Genomic DNA, 26764 nt, shown 5'->3' with positions numbered 1-26764 from the left:
TACAAGGGACGAGAGCCATTTCCTACATTATCGTGAAGGAATCTGACAGCTGCCAGGGTTGAAAGAGGCAAGATCTTGGGGACAGTTTTCAGAGAAAACTGAACGTAATAGCACCCCCTCTCCACAAGGAACTTTTTTTTGATTCTTTCAAGCCGAGTGAGGGCAGGGGTGGGTTCCCTCTAGGCAGCACCTTTAACAGTTGCCATGGAGACGTGAGTCCTCGGTTTTAGAGGACGTGCCTTGAGAAGCAAGGAAAGGAACTCTGGGGAGTTCTTGGCTCTTCCGACCTTGCACGCCTTATTTAAGTGACTGTCTAAGTCACGACACGACACGACTCTCCAAAACATTTAAAGTCTCGAAAGAGATTCACAGTGACCTGCGGCGCGTCAGCTGGCCGGTTCAAACACTGGACGGAGACATCCAGCCCTGACCCACAAGAAGGGATTTCAAGTCAACGGTCCAGGCCCATCGTCTACGTTGGGTGATCGGGTTCTCCCACACTTCTCTGCAAGATTAAGGCTTTTCACCCTAACACGATGCAGTCTGGGATGAACTAAGCCTTGGGAGCCAAGAAAGAAATCACAACATGCAAAGGCCTGTTCTGGTTGCATCTGGAATTTCACTCTAGAAGGAACAGGTTCCTTTTCCAGATGCTGAAAGGATTCCAGAAAGCGAGACATGTGCCTAAATCCCCAAAGCCTTTTCCTTCTGGGCACTAGATTCTGTTAGCCAGCAGCCTCTGGCGGTTTGTGTGTAGCTCATCAGATCCGGGGAAGGCCAAGGAAAACACTCCCCATGGCAAACCCAGCTGGGGATAAGCCAAAGAGTGATTCTGGAAGAGAGAAGCCCCGAAGGGTTCTTTTCACAGTGTTGCGAAGGGCAGAGTAAGAACAACAAAATTTGGAGACTGCTTGAATGACATCTTTCCTTCTTCCCACGCGGGCACGAATATTGGATAGACGCATTCTGTACTTAGAAAATGCCACTCGGAACAGGAGGGTCACAAATTCACTTCACAGGATCACACTGGAGGATGACAATTACAAGACAATTACAAAATTCCCAGCACAGTATCTGGCACAGAGTGAGTGTAAATAATAAATATTAGTTCCTTTTCCTCTTTCCCCAAGATTAGGTTAGATCCCGGATAAGGTACAAGAGTCTCCTGAGAGACGTGGGCGAGCTAGTGCGTCTAAAGGTCGGTCACGGAAGTCAAATACATTCACTCAGCAGCCCCGGTTTCTGCGGTAGCTTTTTTGATCGTTTTCCACAGACACGCGAAAAGGTGACTGACAGACATGTTTTCCCCTTGGAAAAACATGTCCGTTCATTGGCAAAAGGCAATTCATAGACGTCACAAAATTCCAAAGGTGTACTGCAGGGACGTTTGCGGCGGGAACGCCGACTGCCTCGCCCCGGTGCCCACAGGCTTGTGGGGGCCCAGCGGTCCACACGCGACATCCAGAAGCCAGTGTCGCTGCGTCCAGCCACCTGTCCACCGTGCTCCCAGACAGGCATTCCCTCTCCCCGACCAGGTCTTCTTTCTCTACTGGGGTTTTGTGCAACTTCACAAAAAGCTTAATTTCTGAGAGGTACAAAGAAATAAAGCTCTAAAAATGCCTCCCAGGGGCCAAAACACGGAAGGCAGATTTTCTGTCAAATGATCCAGTGCAAGCTAATGCTTTTTTTTTTTTTTTTTTTTTTTTTTAAATTTGGGAGTTGGGAGGCTTTTCAAAAAGAACATATCAGAGTCCTGAAAGTCCAAGATTCAGAGTCAGTATTCTCCTGGCTTAAGACACGGATCATTTTTCTTCCTATGAAACCAACATATTTAATGGGGTTTCCTTCCTAAGACCAGTAGGGATGGAGCGCTCCTTTGCAATTCTTGCCTAATGTCTAAGCGGTCTGTAATCAATCTGCTGCCTGCATCACAGGTACTGAGGTAAAATTCATGAGAGGTACAATCTCGGCTTTTAGCAGGCTTCTGGGAGAGTCTGGCCCTTAGAGAAAAAAAAGTCTCGATGAGGCTGGGAAGGGGGCAGTTAGGACTCAAACGGATGGAGTCGAGCATGGAGACGAGGGCTCCATCATCCCTGGGCTGATTCTGGGGGCTCCCCTGACACGGAGGGGCTTCCCTGCCTGGCAGCCACACCAGTGTGGACCACAAAGGACCTGAGGCTGCTGCCTCTGCCGGCTCATCCTCATTCGAGTCAGAGCAGCCCAGTCTCAGAGCGGGGCCTGTGAGGAGGGGGAGAGGCCCGTCTCCCCGCAGGTCCATGGGTGGCCCCTGCTGCCGCCGAGGGCTGACCTAGTTTCCTAGTTTCCTCGTCTCTGGACTTCATTCGTTCTTTGTCCCTAAACAGACCCTAACACCCCTCTCGACTCCAGCCTGGGGGCTGGGAGGCTTGGCTGAGGTAAAAGACTCTTTTGAGGTTCTCTGCCAGTAACAAACACGTACTCAGTTAAGACAGCAAGTACTCCATGATCCTGAATCTCCGCCAACCAAAAGAAAGCAGCACATACACTGCTGAACTTTGACAGCTCCACAACCCAGGAGCGCAGACGGCGTGTGAGATCCAGCCATAAATCTTCTAGACGGTCGGCCCCACCCACTGGCCGCCAGGCAGCTGTATTTTGAATTGCACCCAAGCGTGGGGCCCTGCTATCAACTCTCTGCTGAATGCGTCTCACAGTCCATTTTCCGTCCGTCCTTCTTCTACCTCCTTCCCCCCGGCCACTCCACTCCCTCCCTCCTTCCATCTCCCTGAGTCCTCAGCCAGCAGAAGCACTAGTTTCTGGATGATTCTTTTCATGGTATCTGAGACAATCTGCTTCATGTTCAGATACATGGCGGGGGGCGGGGGGAGGAGGCAGAATATTTCCTCATTAGACCCTTTGCAGAAGACATAAAAAAAAAAAGTACAAACACAAATCACTTGACAATTTTATGATTAAAGCCAACGATGGAAAAAACAGTTTTGAGTGTTGCTAACATCGTCAAGCATCTCATTCCAACCCACTCAACCACCCCGTTTCTCAGATCTATTTCTAGATATACCAAACTTGTCCGCAGATGAAATCACGTCTGCACATCGAAGAGTTAAACTTGGGAGACAAGAACTCCACGTGAAAAGCCCCCAGACGGAGAACCAGTTTCTAGTTTTATGAAACACTCAAAAGTCAACTTCCCAAGGAACACTTGGTTCTGGGCGCACATGTATCATGTCCACATGCTAAACAGGACTAGAAAAAAATGGTATGAGCATGTATCATCTTTGGGTAGAAGGTGGTGGTTTTTTGGGAGGCCAGGACGCGCTCTGAGAACATCAGGTAGAGCCGCCTGTGGGAGATGCTTAGCGCCTGTGTCACTCTTGCTCGAGAAGAATCAGCAAATCATGTAACAGTGAACAAAGTCCCACGTGGACAAGTTTCAGGGGGCGCTCAGCAGTTTACTGACAGTTGAGGAAAACTATTTTAGTCACTTGGCCAAAAGCCACACGAAGGCAGGGGAACGTAAACCCCTCGGCGACTGGACTCTCTCTGCATTTTTCTGCTTGAAGCAGGATAAAAAGCCTTAAATTTTGGCCGCATCTCTATTTATGGAACAACCACAGCTGCTCCCCAGAACAGCGGCTGCTGGCTGAAAGAGTGAAGGGCTTTTGTTGCTACCATCGGAGTCCGTTTTCTGTAGCACTTGACTGAGTTTCCCGCCCCCCACTTCTGTGCCCCGGGGTCTGACGGCGGATCGGGAATCCATCCATGGCGCCATCCGTTACACGGATGGATTTTAAAGTCAAGGCTCATCTTCTCGGCAAGAGCGAATTCAGCGGCTTATTCTGGTCTGCGGGAGGTGAGCAGTGCGGCTGATCCCGAGCCCCCACCCCCGCCCCCGTTCAAACCCCACAGGAAGAGAAACCTACATTCCCTCTCTGCGCTTCTGGGGCGCAAAGCACACCCTGGCCTGCGGGCGTAGCATTTAGCAGGGCGCCCTGCCCTGAAGGTCACAAAGAGAACCCTCGTCAAAGCTATCAAACGCGTTAAAAAAATACAAAAGTTATTTTCTCCTTTTGATTGCTATTTACTTGTGACAGCATTTGTTAAAAATATTACTTCTGTCTCTGAGAAGAGATCATTCTCTTCATATAATATGGAAAAATAAACTCTACCAAACCCACAGTTCACATTCCCCCAGCACTGCCCCAGGGCTTCGGCTTCCGCATCTCCAAACAGCATCACCAGTGTCAACGTACTACATGTCCAGGACGGGAACGCACGGCACTGTCCTGGCCAGGGCCGTGCGGGAGCGAGGAAGGAAGTGGCAAGGCTCACGGAACATTCAGGAGGGAGCGAATGAGGACGTAGGATGGCTGATCTGCTAACAAAATCAGAGGACGCGGGGTGGCTTCGGGCCTTCCTAAAACGTCGAGGGGCAGTCCCTCATCTCCTCTGACCACCGGAGGCCCTGCCAGTGGGTGGCGGATTGGTGGAGGGGAGGGAGCCATGAAGCTCAACTGTCGGTGTCCCCTGCAAAAGCAGGGCTCCTCTTCCACACCCAGGATCACCGTAAGACACTGAACTGGATGAATGGGAGAAGACAGGATACATAAAAACAGTAAAATGTTTATTTTCTTAGAAAAAAAAGTGGGGAAGAGGGATTCAAAATGATTGTGATCACACTTCCAACTGCATCTGAGCAAAGCTAATGTTGCAAGCTTAATCCTCGAAGAAGACACCTCGTCAAGGAAACCACCTGCCGCTCGCGCCTACGTCACTCCGGCAGTCCCGTCCCCACATGCTCTTTATGGGTAATGGCTTCTCTACCTCTTCTTAGCAGAGAAACCAGGCTTGCCACAGCAACCATCCCGTCTCCAAAGCGCAGCACTGGCAGTGGGAAGCAAGGCTCTGGACCGCTCGGGAGAGGCAGAGAGGGAGGAGAGAGGGAAGGAGATGCTTGTCTTAGAAGCAGAACAGTTCTACGACAGAAGTTGGATGTCTGAGTTCACCACTACCTCATCTTATATAGAAAATCGTTTGGAGAGCATCTGGAAAACCAACAAGATCTTTAAGGTGAAAATGCAGAATTTTGCTGCATACCTGGACACAAGAGAAGTGAGAAGTTGCAACAAGTTTTAACTAGCAGCAACAAAGAAAGTTCGAGAACAGTTTGTGTGTGTGTGTGTGTGTGTTTGTTTTTAGCAATATTCCTTTGCAAGTTCATTAAGAAACACTGTAATTTAATGGGGCATACGATATGGAACGATCTTCTTTTTGCTATAGTGCTGTTCGCTGAAGAGAACCGACCTTTGCAAGAATTTCAACTGGGGTGTAACCTATTTACACAGTAGTAGCTCCTGGTTTCAGTGGTAGGATGGGTGCTATGTGATATCCTCTTCTTCGGAACAGTAATCTCGACCCTGGAGGGGAAAAGAGGACAGTATGTGAGTGAGAAATTCAAAGCAGAACCCAAGACAGTGAATCACTGGCAATTTCCTCCCAACGCCTGTCTCATTGGAAGAGGGCTCAGAGTGTATCAGTGACTACGGGCACAAGGGAGAGAAGCCACAAATCCGTGTTGGCTGATTTATCAATGGGATACGCCTCAGGGCACGGAAGTGTTACTGAGCCCCAAATAAACCCTTGCTTTATATTGGTAAGAACTTATGTTAGGCACATACAAGACTCAGTTTTTCGCCACAAAATTATCAAATGGACGATCCAATCAGGAGCCCAAGTTCTCAAGACCGAGAGAAACTGAAATAAACAATGAACAAGTCACTTCTGGCTGGGGTCAGGGCTGCTCATGATCTATGGTGGTGTATCTCCATCCCCGGGATTTCTAATTTTACAGAAGGGGAGGGTATAATCCAGGGATGTCTTAGTTTGAATCCCCTCTAAATTAAAACAGGGGATTAAAAAAAAACTCAAAGATTTACTGACATTTGTATAACAAATCTGGGACTATGGGACTATGCTTGGTCCACGGAGGAGGCACAAGAAAGGCGAAAATGCTTCTTTGATTCATTCGCCATCAAAACAGGTTGCTTGAAGGCTTAAGGACAATACACCATCGTTACTTCTGAACCGTTTTCGTCCTCTCTCCAGGAAGTTATACGGTCTGCGAGGGCATGCTTAGGACTGGGATTCAAGCGTCACATCTGACCCAAGGGGGTTGTCTTGGTCAAAGCCTTCAGCTTCTTGGTCCGTAATCCCTCACGATAGGACAGGAATCTGCCCTGCCTGTACCACAGGGTCACAGACTAGGGCTTTGTAAAAGGTCATGTGTTAATACTATTTGTACCCTGCAACCTCTTTTTATATGCACCACACACTTACATTTTGGAGGGGGGAGGGAATATTCCTTGAAGAACAGAATTCCCTACATAACTGGAACTTATTCCCAAAGATAAATTTAAAGCAAACAATTTTGCATAAAACTAGTCCTCAAGTGTCTCACAGGTTTGTCACCGTATCTGTACACAGAACATAAGAGCTAAGCGTCATCCCAACGAGGGCTGTACCATCCGGCCAGGCAGTCATCCTGGCTCTGTGACTTACTAACTCTGGCATCTCTATCACGTTCCCTTTCTGTACCTCGGTTTCCCCATCTGTTCGGTGAAGAAAACAACAATACCCACTTCACACGCTTCTGAAGATTCAACAAGTTAATAATAGTCGTAACGTGATGGAATGGTGCCCAGCACAGCCTTTTGTACACGTTGTACGTGTGGAGTGTGTATGCCGGTGTGTTTGGTAAAAAAACGCTGCCACACCGTGAAGTCTCGCGGGGGCCCGCAGAGCACGAGAGGTCGCCAGCTCCCACGCTAAATGGCCCCAGCTTGCCTGTTCTCCTCGAACGTGATTCACTAGGGGGCATGGTCTGGTCCCCCACCCCACCCCGTGACTTGCAGCCCCGGGTCCTCCAGGTTGACTTGACTTGGCGAGGAGAGAAGCCTGCACTCAGCACCCATCAGCAGTCTCCCTGGTGATGCCGCCCACGTGAATGTCATCCTAGCCTTGGCCCAGACCCCTTGGGAGAGCCGCATGCTGGAGAGCTGGAAAGGAGAACCTCGTGGACCCTGGCGGTTGAGGTTCAGCCTTCAGGGGGAGAAACAGGACCCATCCAGGCATATCAGCACAATGCTAGAAGCAGACTGGGCGATGCTGTCCATGGATCCTCAACTCGTGAGGCTCGGGCAGGAGATGTGCCGGCGGGCACCAGGTGTTTAGCTGGAGGGGAAAGGCAGGGCTCGTGCAGTTTTTATTCGTTAAGGGAAGAGGACATATCCAGCATATATGCGGACAGACACACTGTTGTGTGACAGACAGCAAGCCAAACACCGGGCTTTGGTTTCCTGGGGATAATCATGGTCTCTCTCTTTCAGGGTTGTGATCAGGATTCGATGGGAAAACAGTGTGTGGCAGGTAGTCAAGGTCACTGCTGCTGCTTTCACTGTGGTCGCTGTTGTTATACACCCCGTGTTTGACCAGCCCCACCACAGGGGGACAGGGGCCTCCTTCCTTGTGGCTGTTGGTGAGTGAGGACTGTGGTCATACACTGTGATCGGAGAGATGGCGGCGACACCTTCCTCCCGCCCCGCAGCCTTGTACCTCAGACGGGCCAGAACCCTGTGCCCTCGGATAAAACTTCTGTGGCAGACACCTAAGGCCCTTTCCTTCTATCTGAACGACGCCGCAAATAAAAGGCTTGGCCGCTAATGTGGTATTAACGCAGCAGGAGCATTTCAGGGACAAACCCACATCAGCTGTCTGTGCAGACCCGAGACTGTAATAATCATTTCCTGAGCATTTGCTTCTTGGAGATTATCATCCCTCTGAGGAGGAGGAAGAAAATGCCATCAGGTGCTTTGCAGACATTATTTGCTTGACTGTTGACGCCGACCCTGTCGGGGGAGTGGTGCTGTGTTACCTGGAGGGAAACCTCAAAGGGGCCCAAGACCACAGGGTTCATCCTCCCCCTTTTTGTGATGACTGCAGTGGGCTGACAACTGGACTCAAATGGCAATCCGGTCCCTGCTTGTTATCACCCGCCAGCAGCTCTGAGAACCAAATATTTCATGGATGGAAGATTTGGAAATTAAAGGTCTGGAGGGTAAGAGATGCCAGGGGGCCGGCGCCCTTCTAAGGATGGGGAAACCCGAGAACTGCCATGGGAACACCCCACCCTCATGCGGGCAGGCCTTCTACAACACGACTGCACGTCTCATGTAAATGTATAAAGAACTGTGCTAAAAAGAGAACCTGAAAACCTTGAGCTGTCAGAAGGCAGAGGAGGGAGTCGGCTGGGTTTGGGAGGACAGGCAATCCTCCTACTGAGGGAGTCCTTCCCCGTAAAGGGTCTGCAAAAGGGACGTCTGTAAAGATGCTTCCCACAGTCAGAATTGGGACCAGGGGACACAATTCCACCCTTGTGCAAAGGACCCACTGAAAGCTACAGGGAAAAAGATTCCGAGAGGCCCTTGCAGGGCCAGAAAGTCCCAGGGCTGCTGAAGGGCTGTTTGAAGACCCACAGGGGCATCATGGTACAGACTCGAAAATCTCGAAGAGCTCTTGCCCATGGCCACACCCCTACTCTGTACAGGTTTCCGTGTCCTCATCAGCTGTCTGTGCTATCTCCTTGGAAACGTAAAGAAATTTCTGTCAGCTCAGAACATATATTTCCAAGGTTCTAGGGTGAGGATTTTTGTTTATTGAAATTTCCAGAATTTCAATATCCTAGGAATTAGGGATATTAAGCAACAGAGAAGGGAAGACCATTATCCTAATTTTAAATTCTGCTAAAGAGGGGCGATTCAAGGACTGACTTCAAACAAGAGAATCGTTTTCCAAAGTACCTACAGTGCTTATCTCCTTAAGTTTAATGAGACAAACGGTCAAGGACTGGCTGCCCAGTTGCGGGTGTGGTTTTATCTTGGAAGTCTCCAGTACATTTCTGTAGACCTGTGTGTGTTCAGCCCAAAACATGTGCCTCAAGTACATAACACTCAGCTGTGAACTGAGTATTTTTCCAGTGGGGTAGATCAGAACCATATGGCTGTTACTAAAAAGATGCAGCGAGTCTCCATTTCTCCACCTGTAAAATGGGGACAGTAAGACCCAACACACAGTGTTGATGAAGGAATTAGAAGTAACACACATAAGGTGTTTGGCCAAGCTTTGCACATGGGAGGGAGGTAATTAATAAATTAGAGCTCTAACGATGACACTGAGAAATGAGATCAACAGATGCGGGAGTGAATAAACTGTCGGGGTGAGACACCGGGCCACCGCTGAATCAATCAGTTGCTTTCAGGTCCTCAGACAAGCCAGATGCTTGGGTGCTTGTCCCTCGTCCTCCGTCCTGACTGGCTCTCCCTGCCTCAGCCCTCCCCACATCCATCCTTTCTCATTTCCTGGATCTCCGCTTCAATGCCACCTCACTGTCTTCCCTGAATGCCTTATACACAATAGCATTTCCCTTACTCTCCTCATTTTTATTTATATTACTTCTCATTTCCTGACATTAATGTATTAATTCCTTTCTTTATTGGCTGTTTTTTCTCTCGCATAGAAACATCAGGTTGGCAGAGACTGTTTCATGCAGTGCTGCGTGTTCAGGACTCAAGACTAGTGTAAGCCGCATGGGAGATGCTCAATGAGTATTTGTTGCCCAAGCGAAAGGATGAAAAATATCTAGAGTTGTGAAGTTTCAGAGTTGAAAGGGGACTTAGAGGTTTTCCCCTCTGACCTTGCATCTAATGTAGGATGGGTCTCCCTTTGCCCCATTCCAGACTGGGAGCCTTCTCTTGTAGGCTGGAAAATGTCAGATGGTTTTCCAAGCTGTCCATGACACCGTTCAACAGCTGGACCCAAACTCTGCCTTTTTGTAATTCCCAAAGAATGGCTTAATCTAGGCCTTTGGGACCAGAGGATGATTCTTCCCAGAATGACATCATCCCTTGGTTCCGCACCTGCAAATAACATGGCTCTATCTAGGTCTCTGCCTTATAAGGGTGCCACTTCCCCATGATCTCATCAAAACGGACCCATCAAGAATATCACCTGCACAGAATAAAATATACCAGATACACAGCATAAGAGAGGTAAGAATTCAGAAGCTGACAAAAGGAATCACCAGGAATGACAGATTCCAAGAGAATGGATGTGCTAAATCTTAACAAGAGAACTTCTGTCAAGGTTCTGGAGAGGGAAACAGCTCTCAGGGGAAAGAGGGAAATAAACTCGTACAAAGGAATAGAAAAAGGTTGCAAGAAAGAAGATAAAAAGAGGAACGTACTTGATCACGTGAAGACAAACTTCTGCAGGGCAAAAAATAATAAAATAAAAAGGCAAATGCCATTAATGGGAAAAATACCTGTAGCATACCTGTCCATAGGTTGTAAGTTATAGGAGAAGCTCATACCAATAAAAAATGGACAGTAAGAGGGAAGGGCACAAACTGGAAACTCATTCAGAATGATGGAAGACCAGTGAACACATAAATAGAAAGATGGTCTGCTTCACTGATCAAAAAATATAAATCAATTAGATATTATTGAAAAAACAGTGACACCCAATTCTTGAAAGTACGCGGTGGAAGGTAGTTCTCCAAGCTTGCTGGCAGTGGTGTCGAACAGTATAGCAGCTTTGAAGGGTAATTTGGTAATACCTATCATGAATCATAAAAATGTTCATACCCTTTATGACAGCAATCACTGAAATCAATCTCAAAGATGAACCCCCAAAGATATGTTTTTAAAAAATATATGTGTTGTTTCCCTGGGACTGGAGATGGGCATGGGGATTGTGTAAGCAAGCAGGAGAGACCTTCTTGAAGTGACGGAAATGTTCTAACACTGGAAGGTGGTGCTGGTTGCATCATTTAGTAAATTTACTAAAAAATTACTGCACTGCACATATAAAATGAGTAAATTTTATGCCACCTAAATGATATCTTCATAAAGTTCTCAGAAGTATATGTACAAATATTTTCATTGTAGCCTTTTGACTAGGCATGAAAAAAAAAAAAAAACCTCAATCAAATATTCCAAAGAAAAAAAGTGGTTACTAAGGTATGATTCAGGCACATTCTGGGACCAAAGAGGCACATAAACAAATGAGAGGAACAATCACCCCGTGTCCCAGGCAGCTCCTGCTTGGACACCAACTGCATTCTCACATATATTGTTACCTCATCGCAGACCGCCCCCCACCCCGCCCCCGCCAGCTGTCTCTAGCGGCCACTCAGTCGTCACGATGGTGTTCCAACATCGTATCTTCAAGTGATGATGATTATTAAATTATGATTCTCTTCATTTCCCTCAGTTGCTCAGGGAGAATCTCTTCCCTTCTAGACCACCATGCTTTATAGTGATTTTAGCCAAAATGTTTGCCTCCCTTACTCTAGGCAGCAGGACGTGTCTCATTCATCCTTGTCTTTTTTGGTATTTACTGGAATCCTCATGTGGCCCATGTTACGATGGTTATGACTACTCAGGCGTTTGGAGGGAGGCACTGCTGTGTGTGTGTGTGTGTGTGTGTGTGTGTGTGTATGGAGGCTATTACGTGATGTTTTCGGGAAGTGTCTTGGACTTTAATAAGTAAAGCAAGTTGTCAACATTTTACGGACTGCACTACAAGAAGCAGTCCTCTTCAACAACACAGCTGATAAAGAGTGAGTTTTGAACACCAGCATCAGCAGAGACTGCGGCACAGACTTGTCCCAAGAAGAGCCTGGAATTTAGCCGAGGGCAGCAGGAATGCAAGGCGGGGAATAAAAGCTGATCTCAGAACCCCAGGTCCACTACTTAGCATTCTCATTTATATAAATAATACTTATGTAAACCCCATAAGGAATCATGTCTGGTTTTCTTTCTCTCCCTCTTATTTATTTATTTTTTTTGGACAAGGCAAATGCAGTTTTATGTTTTGATTAAAAAATGTGCATCTGGACAGCTAAATTATAAGTGTCCATCTAATGCCAGTGTAATAGGAACACCAGCTGTCCCTTTCTTAAAAAAATTTAATTCCAGTATAGTTAACATACAGTGTCATATTAGTTTCAGGTATAGAACGTAGTGATTCAGGAATTCTACACATTACTCAGTGCTCATCATTTAAAGTGAACGCTTAATCCCCATCACCTATTTCCCCCATCCCCCCGCCCATCCCCCCTCTGGTAACCATCTGTGTGTTCTCTATAGTTAACAGTCTGTTTTTGGGTTTGTCTCTCTTTTTTTCTTTGTTCATTTGTTTGGTTTCTAAATTCCACAGATGAGTGAAATCATACGGTATTTGTCTTTCTCTGACTTATTTCGCTTAGCATGATTCTCTCTAGATCCATCCACATTGTTGTCCATGGCAAGATCCCGTTCTTTTTTTAAGGCTGAGTCATATTCCATTGTGCATATGGACACACATATATACACACCACATCGTCTCTGTCCACTCATCTGCCCATGGATATTTGGGTTGCTTCCACATCTTGGCTACTATAAATAATGCTACAATAAACAGAGGGTTATATATACATTTACATATATATATATTTTTATTTTTATTTTTTCCAAATTAGTGTTTTCATTTTCTTTGGGTAGATACCCAGTAGTGCAATTACTAGATCATATGGTATTTCTATTTTTAATTTTTTGAGGAACCTCCGTATAGATTCCATAGTGTCTGCACCAGTTGGCATTCCCAGTCTGGTTCTCTTTTTATAATATTCAGCCAGGAGTCTTAAACTCAGTCTTTGCTGTTGTCACAAAGTTCTGACTAAAAACCTCACCGGTACTGCAAAGGGGCCAGAAAACTAAATATTTTAGGGAAGACTCATATTTGCAGAAGGCAAACATTAAGTTTTGTACTGGGGGCTCATTACAGAAGTTTGTTTTAATGTTTCTGTCTTGTACTGTGAGCTACACTCCTCATAAAACAGGCCCTTGTTTGCTGACTGACTGACCAACGCAAGTGTTCATTCTCTCCTCCTTTACCCCTCCGGATGACACGAGGAACCACTGTTAGATTCTGGCCCGTGCATTATTTTGATCCTCCTACTTCCCGTCTGCCTCCTTGATATGATTCATCTTCCTCCTCTCTCTTCCTCATCATGGGCATCCTGAGTTTCAGTTTCTTGACTTAGTTTGGCCTCCTGGACAGACTTCTATCCTGCATTGTGGCTTTGCGGGTGCCCAAGAACACCCTGATTCAGGAAACACAACTGCTGCGACTGCATTTTGGTGCAGAAATTTAATGGGCCATCTCCTTGCTCTGCCCCCAAACACCTTTCATTCCCCCGACCTTATCCTCCAGGCATCACTATCCAGAGGCAACCTCGGATCCAAATTTCCACGGGAATCAGGACAATTTAAAAGCTCTGTCCCTGAACCAGGAGTACACCTAGGCCATGCCAGGAGAGCTGTACGCTACAGCCTGACCATCTGTGCGTGATGAGCTAGAACCCAGCACCCAGGATGTGGAGGCAGGAGGCAGGAAAAGTGGAACAAAGCCCCCAGTCCCTTCGCGGGGCAGCGGGCCAAAGCAGGCGCCTTCTCCTGGCTTTCTCGGGGCTGGAAGTGGCAGGGCCTTCCCAGTCACTGCTCCAGCAGCGTTTTCGCCAACAGTCCAAGAACAATTTCTAGCCACAGTTTTGAGGAAATGCCAAAGAAAAGCAAAAATAATTCGCCATGCAGTTCAAGTCTCCTCCTCCGGCTTACTTCATTAGAAAAATCAGTCAAGGCATTAATGGCCATCTCTGTTTCTAATGAGCTTTATTCTAATTAGACTCACGCGTTACTATTTCGGTTGGAGAAAGGTCTCGTTTCTAAAGAGCAGTAGGAGTGTGACCGCTTCTGCTGGTTTCTCTGACCAGACAGAGGCGTAACCGCCACGGTAACAGCAGCAGGGACAACGGCCACAGCATACCGAGCTTTTCATTTCCAAGAGAGAACAAGTATTAACCGCACGGCTTTAAAGCCCCCATGGAGTGTTTATTATACCCGAATCCTCATTCTACGAACAAAAAGGAGGTTATTTTAGAAGCTTGAAGGCACATGTTTCTCAAGACGTTGGCCCTCAGAGGACTTCAATGATGTTCCTTCGCCACCCCTAGCAGGTGAGCAGGAATGAGGATAAAGCTGAGAGGTTCGTATCTCTGGGCCATAGTGAACTGCCATCGTAGGGCAGGAGTTGGCAACTTTCTCTGCGAAGGGCCAAGTATTTTAGGCTTTGGGTTCCATACGGTCTCTGTTGCAACTCAGTTCTGCTGTCGGAAACATGAAGGCAGCCATAGATAAAAGAAGAATGAGCGTGGCTGTGTTCCAATAAAACTTTATTAGTGGACCCTAAAACTGGAATTTCACGTAATTTTTCACATGTCAGAAAGTATACTCTGCTTTTTGCTTTTCCCAACCATTGAAACATGTAAAAGCCATTCTTGTTTGGTGAGCTGGATTGGCTCATGGACTACAGTTTGCCCACCCCTGTTCCAGGGAACAGAATTACCATCAGTGGGTTCAGAGGCTAACATTGTCAAAGGTTTGGCCCTCTTCCTAGAAGCTTAAGCAACAGACATAATTTCCATCTTGAGAGGCACTTCTCTCAAGATGGGGCCAGAGTTCTCTTCTAAAATGTCATTTTATAAAATTGTTCTTATTTTACAAATAAGAAAACCATCAATCAAAATCAAATTTTCCTATAATCTACCTAACAAGTTGGAAAGTTTCCAAAGTTTCATTTAAATCTATCTGTCATTTTTATATAGTTTCAATGCTATGATAGATACTTTTTTGTTTTTTTTTCACTTAATGTTATCTTATAAATTTTTCCCTGTAGTAACCGATTCTTTCTAATGATAAATAGCTATAACATAAATTTCTGTGGAATTCTTTGTGCAAGATTTCCAGGCCGTTTGATGGACTTAATTCAAGGGATGTCTTAGTGTATTTTCAGGTTAAGATTTAAATACCATCCCTTGACCCCCAGGCTAGGTCAATCTACTTGGTAGGTTCAGCCTTATGGGGTCCCCTGTAGGGTTCACTTCCTCTAGGACATGAAGCCTCATGTGTCTCCTCTAGGATTCACTTCCTCTAGACATGAAGTTTCCTCTAGGGTTCACTTCCTCTAGACTTGAAGCCTCATGGGTCTCCTCTAGGATTCACTTCCTCTAGGACATGAAGCCTTGTGGGTTCCTTCTGGGATTCACTTCCTCTAGGACATGAAGCCTCATGGCTTCTCTGGGGTTCACCTCCTTCAGGACAATGGCTTCAGCAAGTTTGGGATTTCAATCCCTATGCCTCTTGACAAAGATGTGTCTTCCAGAAAAACTCTTGAGAGCTCTTTGTTTGGAACTAATTGCTTATACCCTAGGATGTGTATTGAGCATGCTCGGAAATTTGGTGAGACTAAGTACCCACTTCCTTTCCTTGCAGTTTTTAACTGAGAACAGTCAGGAGTCAGATGGTTATTAGCTCTCCCACTGGATTAGGGAACCCAGCAGGCCCTTTCTCATCACCACCCTCTGGCCCACCCTGAGGCCCTCTGGATGGTGACTGACCCAGCCAGTCATACGTGAACAGAATGGAGGATGTTGGGTTTGCCCCTCTTATGGCTCATAAGCTAGCAGACTAGTGAGGAGAATGTGTGAAACGTTGGTTCCTTTTCTTCCTCCTCACCGAGAGGAGTGACCTTGTCTGCTGGATCAGTGCTCACCATCCCTTCCCTTTCTCTTTGCTTTCAGAATAGAAAGCACATGCATCTGGCCAGGGACAGACCACAGCTCCTGCTGGGAGGTCCCTGCCTATAAAAGGCAGAGAACAGTGGATTAGCCAGATAGGAGGTGGAGAAGGCCCAGAGGACAATGACAGTGGGTGTCCTGGGCCCCAAATGGGGAGAACATGTCCATGTGGCTTCCTTCCGCATCCAGGACATGGCCAAGGTGGCCAAGCTGCAGCCTAAAAGAGAAGGGAAAGCAGGGTCTGTGGGACTTCATTATGGATCCTGAGGGGCCCCCTGGCCTGATGAATGTAAACATCTCCTAGGAATGAGCATTCTGCAAGCATGACCACTGAGGGAGGTCCCGAGGACACATGGCAGGCTGGGGCAAGCAGAAGTGACCGGATTTGTGGGGACTCTTTAGCCTAATGGGAAGCTCTATTGAAATTAAGGATTGTCGCATATTTGGCCAACTGGCCAATGAGAGTAACAATGAACAGAAGTCAACGCCATCTCTGGTCGTGACTACCAGAATCCTTGGGAATAATGATTTCACAGGAAGTCGAAAACACGGCTATTTCGGGTGACTTAGAGCGTTTCTCAGTGCCCGTGTATTAGAGCTTGTCGGCCGTCTTCCACCGAACTGCACACGCTGGGATGTGGAGCAAAGTGGGAGCAGGACTCGTGACCACTGAACTACAGAATCTTTTCCCCACTAGACATTTTGTCATAAACAAGGTCCTCTTTTCAGACTTCAGTTAATCTTGAGAAACTCAGAAGATATAGAAGAGTAAAAAGAACGTAACAAACACTGTATTTCTATCACTTGGACATAAGAAGCAGGAATATTTTGTAACACTCGGCCCTGATGAAATCGCTGTCCCGTCTCCATTCCCCCTCCCCCATCCCCAGGTGCAGCAATGGTCATGGGGTTAGTATGTGACCCTCCAGCTCATTTTTGATACTCTGATATTCATATTTTTACTCTATCAAATAACCTATACTTGATGTGTTCAAATATATAGCAGATACAAACAGATGCCATTTATAAATACATACAAATCTACCAGACTGATGTGTGCATACACACATGTGTACATGTGTGTGTATCAGTGCATGGTATACAGCTGGTGCTTCACAAATACTGGCTGAATGTCCATCTCTAAACAATATATGGCATTTTTACATTTTTAAAGTGGGATGGAATCACACCATTTTCTTTTCTATCATTCTGCATATTCCTCTGTTCACTTAATGATATGGTTTCAATCTATACACTCTATTTACACACCTGATTCATTTCTTTTAACTGTTGTCTAACACTGCACTGCAGCATCCTACAGTTCCAGCTACTCATTCCTCTAAAGGTAGACACTTAGGCTGCTTCCAGTGCCTTCATGGTTTTTTGTTTTGTTTGGTTTTGTGGTTTTGTTTTTTTTGCTTTCAAACACAGAATGCTTCAGTAAACTTTACTGTACAGATGTAAAAGAATTTCAAGGATACAGACCCGGAAGTTTCATCCCTGATTTTTATTGGTTTGTATTAATAGTACTTCTTTATATAATCTGGCTATAGATCCTTTCTATGTTTAAGTGTTGCAAATGTATTCCAACTAGTTTACAAGAAACCTTGCACTTGGGAATGAAGAGGCTCATTAATATGGTCAGCCATCCATGACAGCCACCTGGATCCCTGTGTTAGTTTTCAGTTTGTTCAAGAACCCAGAAGGGAGGCAGGATATGATTCAATATCTCCAAACCTCCAACAACCAATTTTGGGAATAGGAGTTTAAGGAATTTGGGTACTCCTCTTTTGAATCCATGCAGGAAAATGGGATTAAGAGAGGGCACTCAAGAACTGTCCGCCCCAGGAATGCTGCTTCTAGGAATGAAACAGAGTCGGTCTCCACTCAACAGAACTTCAAAGAGAGGAATAAGTATCCATTAATAACAAGATTATCTCAGAATAAAACTTTCAACACATGTGCAGAACACAATATGCTTCGTAATTCCTTCCCAAACGATATAAATGGGCATGTGTCATTCTGTGCTACAGAGGATTCCCTTAGTGGGAATTTTCAAGAGTTGGGGCTCAATCGGATAAGATATTCTCTATTAAGTTCCTCTCAACTTGAAACTTTGCTTCTGGATTAGAAGTTCCCCGAAGGCAAGAACCCAGCTTTTCAATTACACACCCCTTATGGCCCCTGGCCCATTTCTGGGTCTGGGAGAACATATCCCAGTTATGTTCATTAAATGAATCAAAAGAAGTCAGTTTTACTGTTTCAGTGATTTTGGGGGAGAGATCCCTTTCCTAACTTTCTGTTGTTTTTGTTGTTGTCACAAGCATTTAGAGGCTGGTATTGCTATTTATAAAAGCACATTTTAAAAAACCTACAAGAGTTAAAAAAGAATGAACCCTCCAAACACGAAAAATCTATATAGGGATCTAGCTCTACCCAGGCTACTGACTCACCGACTCATTCTGTAATCACAGCTCAAAAGCTAGCACAAGGTTATTTAATGGCTCTAAAAATGGCCACATGACTCTAATTCCTGAACACGTTTTTTTTTTTTTTTTTTAAAGATTTTATTTATTTATTTGACAGAGAGAAATCACAAGTAGACGGAGAGGCAGGCAGAGAGAGAGAGAGAGGGGGGAAGCAGGCTCCCCACCGAGCAGAGAGCCCGACGCGGGACTCGATCCCAGGACCCCGAGATCATGACCCGAGCCGAAGGCAGCGGCTTAACCCACTGAGCCACCCAGGCGCCCCATAATTCCTGAACACGTTTATACCACACAGAAGTTAGGCAGGTCAGCGCACACTGGAAAGGTGTCCCCTTCTAATACTCTACCTCTAAGGAGACCTCTGTACCACAGGAAGGCACTTTTGCTCGTGCAAAATTCAAACTATTAAATTCTGCATTTTCAGTTTCAGTTTTAGCCCCCTTAACCCCCCCCCATCTCTACAAAAGGCCTTGATGATAAGGATACAAACAACTTCAAGCATGTCCAACAGACTAAACTCTCTGCTAGACAACTTGTAACTTATCTCTAATTTCCCAGACAAGTTGGTATTATTATGCAAATTTTCAAGGAGCCGCGAGAGGATCAGAAAGGTCGAACTATCAGCCTGGGACCACACAGCTACAACTGGAGCTGGTTCTCAGGTCTGACTCCTGGTCGGAAGCACAGGTTCTTTCTCTTCCTCGGTGCTGCCTCTTTCCGTGACCTCTCTCAAGGCAGGTCTTGGCTCTGCACCTGCAGAACAGCACCTGGCGCTGTTCTTGGTGGAGAACTCCTATCCTGCTGAACCTCCTGCTGGAGGCGTCTGCCTGACCACGCTTCCTCCCTCTGTTTGCTTCTGCTGAGCCCCCACGGTCTTATCTGTATCATTCCCTCATTCTAATGAGTTTGCCAAGCATGTCTTCCGTCCGTCGCAGGCCCTGTGCTAGGTTCTGGGGAAACAAAGACAGATAGGCCCAAAGACAAATCTTATAGCCCAGACGGCTAAGACGATACCCATGGCTGCCAAACAAAGAACGGACACACAGAGAAAGGAAAAGCCCAGGAAGAAGACAGGAAGGAGGAACCGAATGGGAACACGTCAAGGGAATGACGCACACCAGCATCACTGTGTCTCTGCTCCGAGTGGTACCTTCGGTTGCCCTCCCTTGCTGGACTACTGCACCCACGGCAAAACGACACCATCTCCTGATTGTGCCCCACACTACTGCCAGCGAGGCTTCGTTCCTAAGCAGGGCAGGTTCTCATCATTCCAAAATCTGAACTGTTCTCCGCTGCTGCTCCCTAAGAGCCCATCTGGCAGAAAGTACCTCAAGGATTCTCCGAAAATCAAGCCCTCCAGAAAAAAGAAAGTGGGCAGAGACTGTTTCATTTCTTTTGGGCTCGCTGCCTGCTTTATCTTCCTTGGTCATGCCATCTATTACGATCAGCTACCTTAGGATCGCAGCCCAGTGGTTCCTACACCAACGTTAGCGTCACGACTCTTCAGGAGGGAGAAAAACAAACCAGGACTGAGTCACATCCTTACCCTTGTAATCACAGCTTTCATTTGGCTGATGAATAAGGAAAGTTATAAGGAGAGAGAAGGCAAGGCAGGGGGATGGAGGGATAGGGGCCACAGGGAAGGGTCTGATTATGAGCAAAGGCAAGGCCATACTATGCTCAGTGTGGAACAAAAAAATTGTTTAATGAAATGATATTGGCAAACCAGCCCACTTGCAAAATGTACATGTGGGCAAGCCTCCCTCTACTAGCGCCGAGGGCTGAGAGGGGCCTTGGCTGTTGCTAAAAGTGAAAAGCAAGACGTGAGGTACACCCTGTGATTTCCTCTGCACACGCAGGCGGGCTGTGGAACATTCCTTAGGATTTGATACTACAGGCCTATGTTTCTCTTCCTAGCGGGCACCAAGGAGGCCTTCAAACACACGCCCAGAGAGGAAAACCTATCATCAGCTGTATCCACTACACATTGTAGCTGATTCTATAGCAACTCTGAGGTTACACAGTCCCCTAGGGGGATAGTTTATATACAGAATGAAACACCACGGTTCGTAAATTACATGCTAGTCACTCTCTTCACCAGGTGAAAAGCAAACACCTTCTGATCTCCGACACAGGGACTCAAGATATGGCTCAGACTGAGCTGATGTAATATTCAGAGGAAGAGCCCTTGAAATAAACTTCTAAATGCAGACGTGCTTGTTCTCACCAGCTAGGTCAGTTCTAGGGCCAAGGGGATCAGGAATGCAGACATTTTCTAAGTGTGAATGATTTTTTTTTAAAAATAGATGTACAGGTCTATTGTACTTTTTAAATAGATTTAAAAAGTCCTATTGTACTTTTTAAGTAAAAGCACTATTGTACTTTTTAAATAGATGTACAGGTCTATTGATGAACAAATGTCCTTTAAAATCAGCCGATTTTAAATCCAGAGCCGCTCTTCTACATTTCCTCAAAAGGTTATAATGAGTAATTCCAGCCGACAGCGGCAGAGTCTCAGGGTCACCGAGGAATAAGCAAGATTTAAGCAGTGGGTGTGCGGGCCGCTCGTGCTCGGAGGGTCACGGGCTCTCAGCCACTTTTGAGAAGGAAGGGCAGTAAGGAAAGAAGGAGAACGGGTTTGTGAGGAGTTTCCTAGTCTTCAAAACCAGAGATCTATCTGGATCATTGCTAGTTAAGGTTCATGGGTACAGACAGGTCCTACCTCCGAGGGAAGCACACCAATGAAAGGCATCATGAAGAAATCCACAGGTTCTAGGCCTGGGGCCCAGGGACAGGTTCTAGGGAATGATCCAACCCTGACAATTTACTTACGAAATTTGTGTACAGGATATGTGCATTTTTATAGGGAGAGTCTCTATCACTCTGGTAAGATTCCAAAAAGATGCTCACAGCCTAACAAAGCTTACAAAGTTTTGCTTGCGAAAAACTAATCAGGTGCAAACGGCGCTGTACTGAGACGTTCTTTATTTAATATGAAGAGTTGTCATGGGACGCCTGGGTGGCCCAGTCTGTTAAGCTTTGGCCTTCAGGCTCAGGTCATGTCCTGGGATCAAACCCCACACTGGGCTCAGAGCACCTCTGCCCCGCCCCCCACTTGTTCTCCCTCTCCCTCTCTCTTTCAAATAAATAAAATCTTAAAAAAAATAAAAATAAAAATAAAAAAAGAGTTGTCTTTGAGAGGGCAAAAGGCTCCTCTGTCATCAGCTGTTCTTACATCTTCGTAGAACAAAACATACATCCTTGTTTTTGCCTGGAGAAGGTCCTATTGTTGTAGACACTTAAAAATGTATTTACCTTTCTGACTTCTAACCTGTAAATTCAAATGTACAGAAGAAAGCATTACTTAAAATGTGATGTCATCTGGGCCCCTGGGTAGCTCAGTGGGTTAAGCCTCTGCCTTCGGCTCAGGTCATGATCTCAGGGTCCTGGGATTGAGTTCCGCCTTGGGCTCTCTGCTCCGCAGGGAGCCTGCTTCCCCCCTTCTCTCTCTCTGCCTACTTGTGATCTCTGTCAAATAAATAAATAAAATCTTAAAAAAAAAAGTGATGTGGTCTGTCTTTGGTACTATATTCAGATTCTCCCCCATGAGTCTGACTTTTAACAATCTAGATATCATCTTCTCTAAATATGAGTGAGTAGAATTTAAAAATTTGAAATGAGTAGAATTTAAAATTTATGAAAGCGTAGAATTTAAAGTCATTATCTTGCTCTGCAGTAAAGCATCATTTTCTTCCGTTGCAAAATTAGGTGGATGTCACCACTTCCCGTAAGGTTTGGGAGTCTGTGAACTGTCAGGAGAAATAACTACAGATTCCAATTGAATATCCGAGGAAAACATAATGAGGAAAAAGTAAATGGGTGCTCCTTTTGTGTCACAGGATTTTTACTCTCCACAAAGGAAATGCAGAAGTAAATCAAAGAGAGGTTATCAAGCTCTTTGGAACTCTCACTGCTCTCCTGACCAAAGCTCTCCCAGATGTAGCTTGGGGTCCTGGCCTTCTAGCTGCCAGGGCAGTGGAAATGGTACAAAGTGTCCAGGAAGCTGACCCAGCTCCCTGGTTAAGGGACCTCAAGTTCCACCACCTGACCCAACAAACACTTGTGTCCGGTAAAGGAAGGCCTGGCTCCCAGTGACAGGGGGTCATGAGGAGAAGGGCTAATGGGTGAAGGGCTCTAATCAGTAAAATGATTACATTGTGAAAGGAATTCACTTTCTAAAATTGAGCTCCTTAAGGCCAGGCACTGTTACCTACATATTTTGTATCCCAAATTTCCTATTTTCCATCCTGAGTAACTATCTGGTACTCACTAAGTGGTAAGTTTTTTTAAAGGCATTTTTGCTACTCGCTTTTCTTTGACATCATTAATGTCTTAGAAAACGTTGGTCTAGCTGAAGGTGTGAACTAGAGCCGTCCAGCTTAATTTCCACTATATACAAGACCCTCTAACAGTCCTAGTTTCTTTACACTAACAGTACTTCTATATCTCTCTTGAGAGAGACACAGTAGAGATTTCTTTTGGTTGAGAGTTGAAGGGCAAATTGAAACCATGTACTACAGACATTCAGTAAGTACAAAGGAAGATCAAGGAAGGGCAAGTTTCAATCTCTGCACAGTCAATTTTGCTTCTCATCAACTGAAGGAAGAAAAAAAATCTCTGGACATTTCTGAGAGATATTAAATCTCAAAACTCAAGTCCTCTTAGAATGACTCCAATTTTCAGCACGAAGTTCTGAGGTATTTTCATTTTTTAAAGATTTATTTACTTGTGAGAGAGAGACAGAGAGAGCACACGAGCGCCTTCTGGGAAGAGCAGAGGGAGAGAGAGTCTGAAGCAGACCCCGTGCTCAGGGTGGAGCCCAATGTGGGGCTCAATCTCATGGCCCTGAGATCACAACCTGAGCCAAAACCAAGAGTTGGACACTTAACTGACTGTGCCAGCCAGGTGCCTCATCTTTTGTTCATTATTAATTAATTAATTAATTAATTAATTTGACAGAGATCACAAGTAGGCAGAGAGGCAGGCAGAGAGAGAGAGAGAAAGAGAGAGAGGAGGAAGCAGGCTTCCCGATGAGCAGAGAGCCTGATGCGGGGCTTGATCCTAGGATTCTGGGATCATGACCTGAGCCAAAGGCAGAGGCTTAACGTTATGAGCCACCCAGGCGCCCCTGTCTTTTGTTTTTTAAAATCAACTCTATAAAACCTGAAAAATAGATCTGAGTTTGCATTTATGGTTGCCCTCAGGCTAGCTTGGACCAAAGAAATATTTAGCAATGATGGAAAGTCAGGAAAATAATTTATAAGAACTCAATTTCCAATTTTGGTTATATAAACTATGTAAAGATTATATTAAGTCAAATGTGTAAATTAAGAAGGAATACTTTAATCTTGGTGGCTCACTGGTTAAATAATACACAGAACAGCACGCTCATAATATTCAGAGAGATGAACTTTAGATAAGAGGGAAGAAACAGGAAAGCCGGGTTCAGGCCGGATAGAAAATTCCCCTAGAAATCTGTAACTGGGCGCATGTCACAGATTACATAACAGCTCTTCTCTGAACATAAATGTGTTCCATAGTGAGAATACTGTTTATGTTGAATCTACAAATGCTCCTTTGTCTAGGGAAGGTTCCATCCAACAAATGAAGAAGTTATAAACTTTGCTTTTGTTGTGTTAGACACATCATACTCTACACGCTGGACGCAAAAGGAAAAACGGAAATCAGATTTCAGATGGGAACAATGAATTCCAGTTTTGAGTAAAAGTGGGTAGAATTTCAATTATGGAAACACACCAGGATGGGATTAGATCACCTTAAATGCCTTGTCAGGGTCTGTAACTTTTGTTTAAAAAGATAACTTACCATTCAGGTTTCAGTTTTTAGAGACTAACTTGAACTACTAAGAAGATCCTCTTATTGCCATAGAGTTAGTGGAGGAAAAAAAGTCCAAACAAACCGAGAAAGAAAAGGTCTTCACCATTACAGCGGGAACAAAATATTCTTTTTTTTTTTTTTTTTAACCTCTCTTAATAAAACAAATGTTATTGGCAAGTTGAAAAGTTTTGGAACCAATACATGAAGCTTGGTAATTATTCCTAGATGAAGTTTCCAATCTAAAAAGTCACATGTAAGTCGGGATTTCACTAAAAATTAAAAAGAAAAAAGGGGTACCTGGGTGGCTCAGTGGGTTAAGCATCCGACTCTTGATTTTGGCTCAGATCATGATCTCAGGGTCGTGAGATGGAGCCCTGGTTGGGCTCTGCACTGGGTGTGGAGCCTGCTTAATATTCTCTCTCCCTCTCTCCCTCTGCCCTTCCACTCCCCTTCTCTCCCTTTCTAAAAATAGAATAATATAAATTACATGCAATGGAGTATTTACGCATAGCCAAGTAATGCTGTAGGTTAAAGTTCCATTCTAATCCATCTTCCATCTCTACCTTTCACACTGGCAGCATGTGCTGGTCCTCTCATGGTGCATGGAAAGATTACACAACTATTCTTTACGGAGGTCCACTTCAGAATGGGGTCTGCTGCTAAAATACTGAAGAATTTAAGCCCTTTATTATTTTCCATTGACGGATACATATCATAACCTAGGAATTCAGGAAGGAATGCTCAGATAAAAGGGCCACAAAAAATAAAAAATAAATAAAAATTAAAGTGGAAAAAACTCCAAAGGCAAAACTGGCCCGTAATGCCTTCATCACTGTTGTATTATGTTCTGAATTTAGGATTTTACTCTTCTTCAGAACAAGGTTTTCAAATGGAATTACCCCGATTTATAACGGTCGTATTTAAAATTCACCCCCTGCAGTGATGAACTTGAACTCCACAAGTGTGGAAGTCAGCCTTTAATTCTTACCATATTCCATACTTCATTCAGCTGATTAGCATATGGTACTCTGAGATCCTAAGTATGGGTTCAGTTTCCACACAGATCTTCCTGTCCCTGTAAACCCCCCACACTCCGGGAGAAGCGGCTCAGCGGACTCTGCTTTGGGGCCAGGCAGATGTGGGCTGGAATTCCAACTTGACTACAATCAGCCTTGCAAACCTCGGTAAGTTATTCAGATATTCTGAGCCTTAGTTTCCTTGGCTGTACAAGCAGATAATACGTGTCTCAGCGCCATTTCCCCGCAGCAGGCACTGACGGCAACACAGATGCGATGTCTGTAGAGAAGAGCGAGTGGTATGAGGCCCCGAGTGGACACTCCGGAGGCGTCAGCAGGCACTGATGACCTCCTTACTCATGGTCTCGGGTGAGAGCAGGGTACCAGCTGCAGACAACGTGCGGTGGCAGCGATGTTCTGTCTCTGGGCAAAGGCTCTGACTAGTCTCTCTTTGGCCCTACCCCTGTTCATTAGTGATCAACAAGCCTGGGATCTTCGATGCTCTAGCAGAGATCAAACATTCTCAGAGTCACTTTTTTTTTTTTTGGTGTGAGGGGAGACTTTTGTTTTAGCTCTCTACCCATCCCCTTACAAGAACAGCTTTGTGACACAGGAATCAGAACATTATTACCTGAACTCAGGAGGCAGTTAGCACATGTCCCTTGAAACAAGTGGTTCATTTCTTTTACTTCTTACCTTTTCAATTTTCTCGTCCAGCATTCTGAAGAATTCTTGTTGGCTTTCAGAGATGTGCATGCTAAAAAAACAAAGAGTAGTTCAGTGCGTGTTTCAATGCTGTCTCCAACTAGCTCCCTCCAGTGAAAAACGCTGAGTCCCCAAACTTTGAGGCAGGTATTTATTTATTGCTGACTTTTCTACTGAAACAGTCTAAGTCCTATTGAGGATAAATGCCATTACAGTAATTCCTATAAATGTGTTTCATTAGAGTCTATCAGTTCCTACGATTTAAGGTATACAATTTCCTTTCACCGTACACATACTATTTATAGTGATGTTACTGGGAGGTGTGTGCCAATTTTTTTCTTCAGATACACATTTATGATTTAAAAAAAAAAAAGCACAGCCAAGCATTACATGACATATTTCAAGCCTGTAACTGTGAAAAGAAAATATATCCAAGTTATTACATGGAAATGTGTATTTTACAGAGACTGTCATCATCAGCATGGTCTTCAGCTGCCCATCTAGGTATGGGCTGCCAGCAAATAGGCAAAGAACTTGACATTGCCCCGAACCCTTTGTGCAGTGGTGACAGCCAATGCAGCTCTTTGGAAGTGAAATCCCACTGCACTGTGGGAGCGAGTCAGGAAGCCGAGCTGAGGAGCACTTGCCCTGTGTGTTTGCTCGTCTGATGCTATTTAACTGCACACCCAGTGACAGAGATGTGGGTGCTGGGGACCAAACATAAGAAGGTAAAGGAGAGCAGAGAAGAATCACAGATGGGAAGGGCATGGGAGGAAAGGGCCCTGGTGGCAACACAGACTTGATGATAGTAATTTCCATGCAACAAACAAGGAGTGGTCCAAGGAGGTTCAGGACGCTGGGCTAAGAGACACATCGCACAGTGCTTCTTCCTAGTGCTCGGTTGCTGCGGTGGCTGGGCATGGAAGCAGGGG

The 26764-nt window shown here is 45.4% G+C and overlaps 1 protein-coding gene across 1 annotated transcript in view; it reads right to left on the bottom strand.

Annotated features, from left to right (window-relative positions):
- Nucleotides 1-4062: 4062 nt before the first annotated feature.
- Nucleotides 4063-26764, bottom strand: part of C17H1orf21 (chromosome 17 C1orf21 homolog) — a 223820-nt gene continuing 201118 nt past the window's right edge. Inside the window, exons 5-6 of the mRNA XM_032318936.1 lie at nt 25824-25884; nt 4063-5414 (exon numbers count right to left, since the gene is read on the bottom strand). Of these exons, the coding sequence (XP_032174827.1) occupies nt 5376-5414; nt 25824-25884 (100 nt within the window). The 3' untranslated portion in view covers nt 4063-5375. The remainder of the gene's footprint in view (nt 5415-25823; nt 25885-26764) is intronic.

Source organism: Mustela erminea, chromosome 17, assembly GCF_009829155.1.
Source record: "Mustela erminea isolate mMusErm1 chromosome 17, mMusErm1.Pri, whole genome shotgun sequence".
Lineage (NCBI taxonomy): Eukaryota > Metazoa > Chordata > Mammalia > Carnivora > Mustelidae > Mustela > Mustela erminea.
Note: the sequence above shows the minus strand (reverse complement) of the source record. Positions and strands in the feature narration are given on the sequence as shown.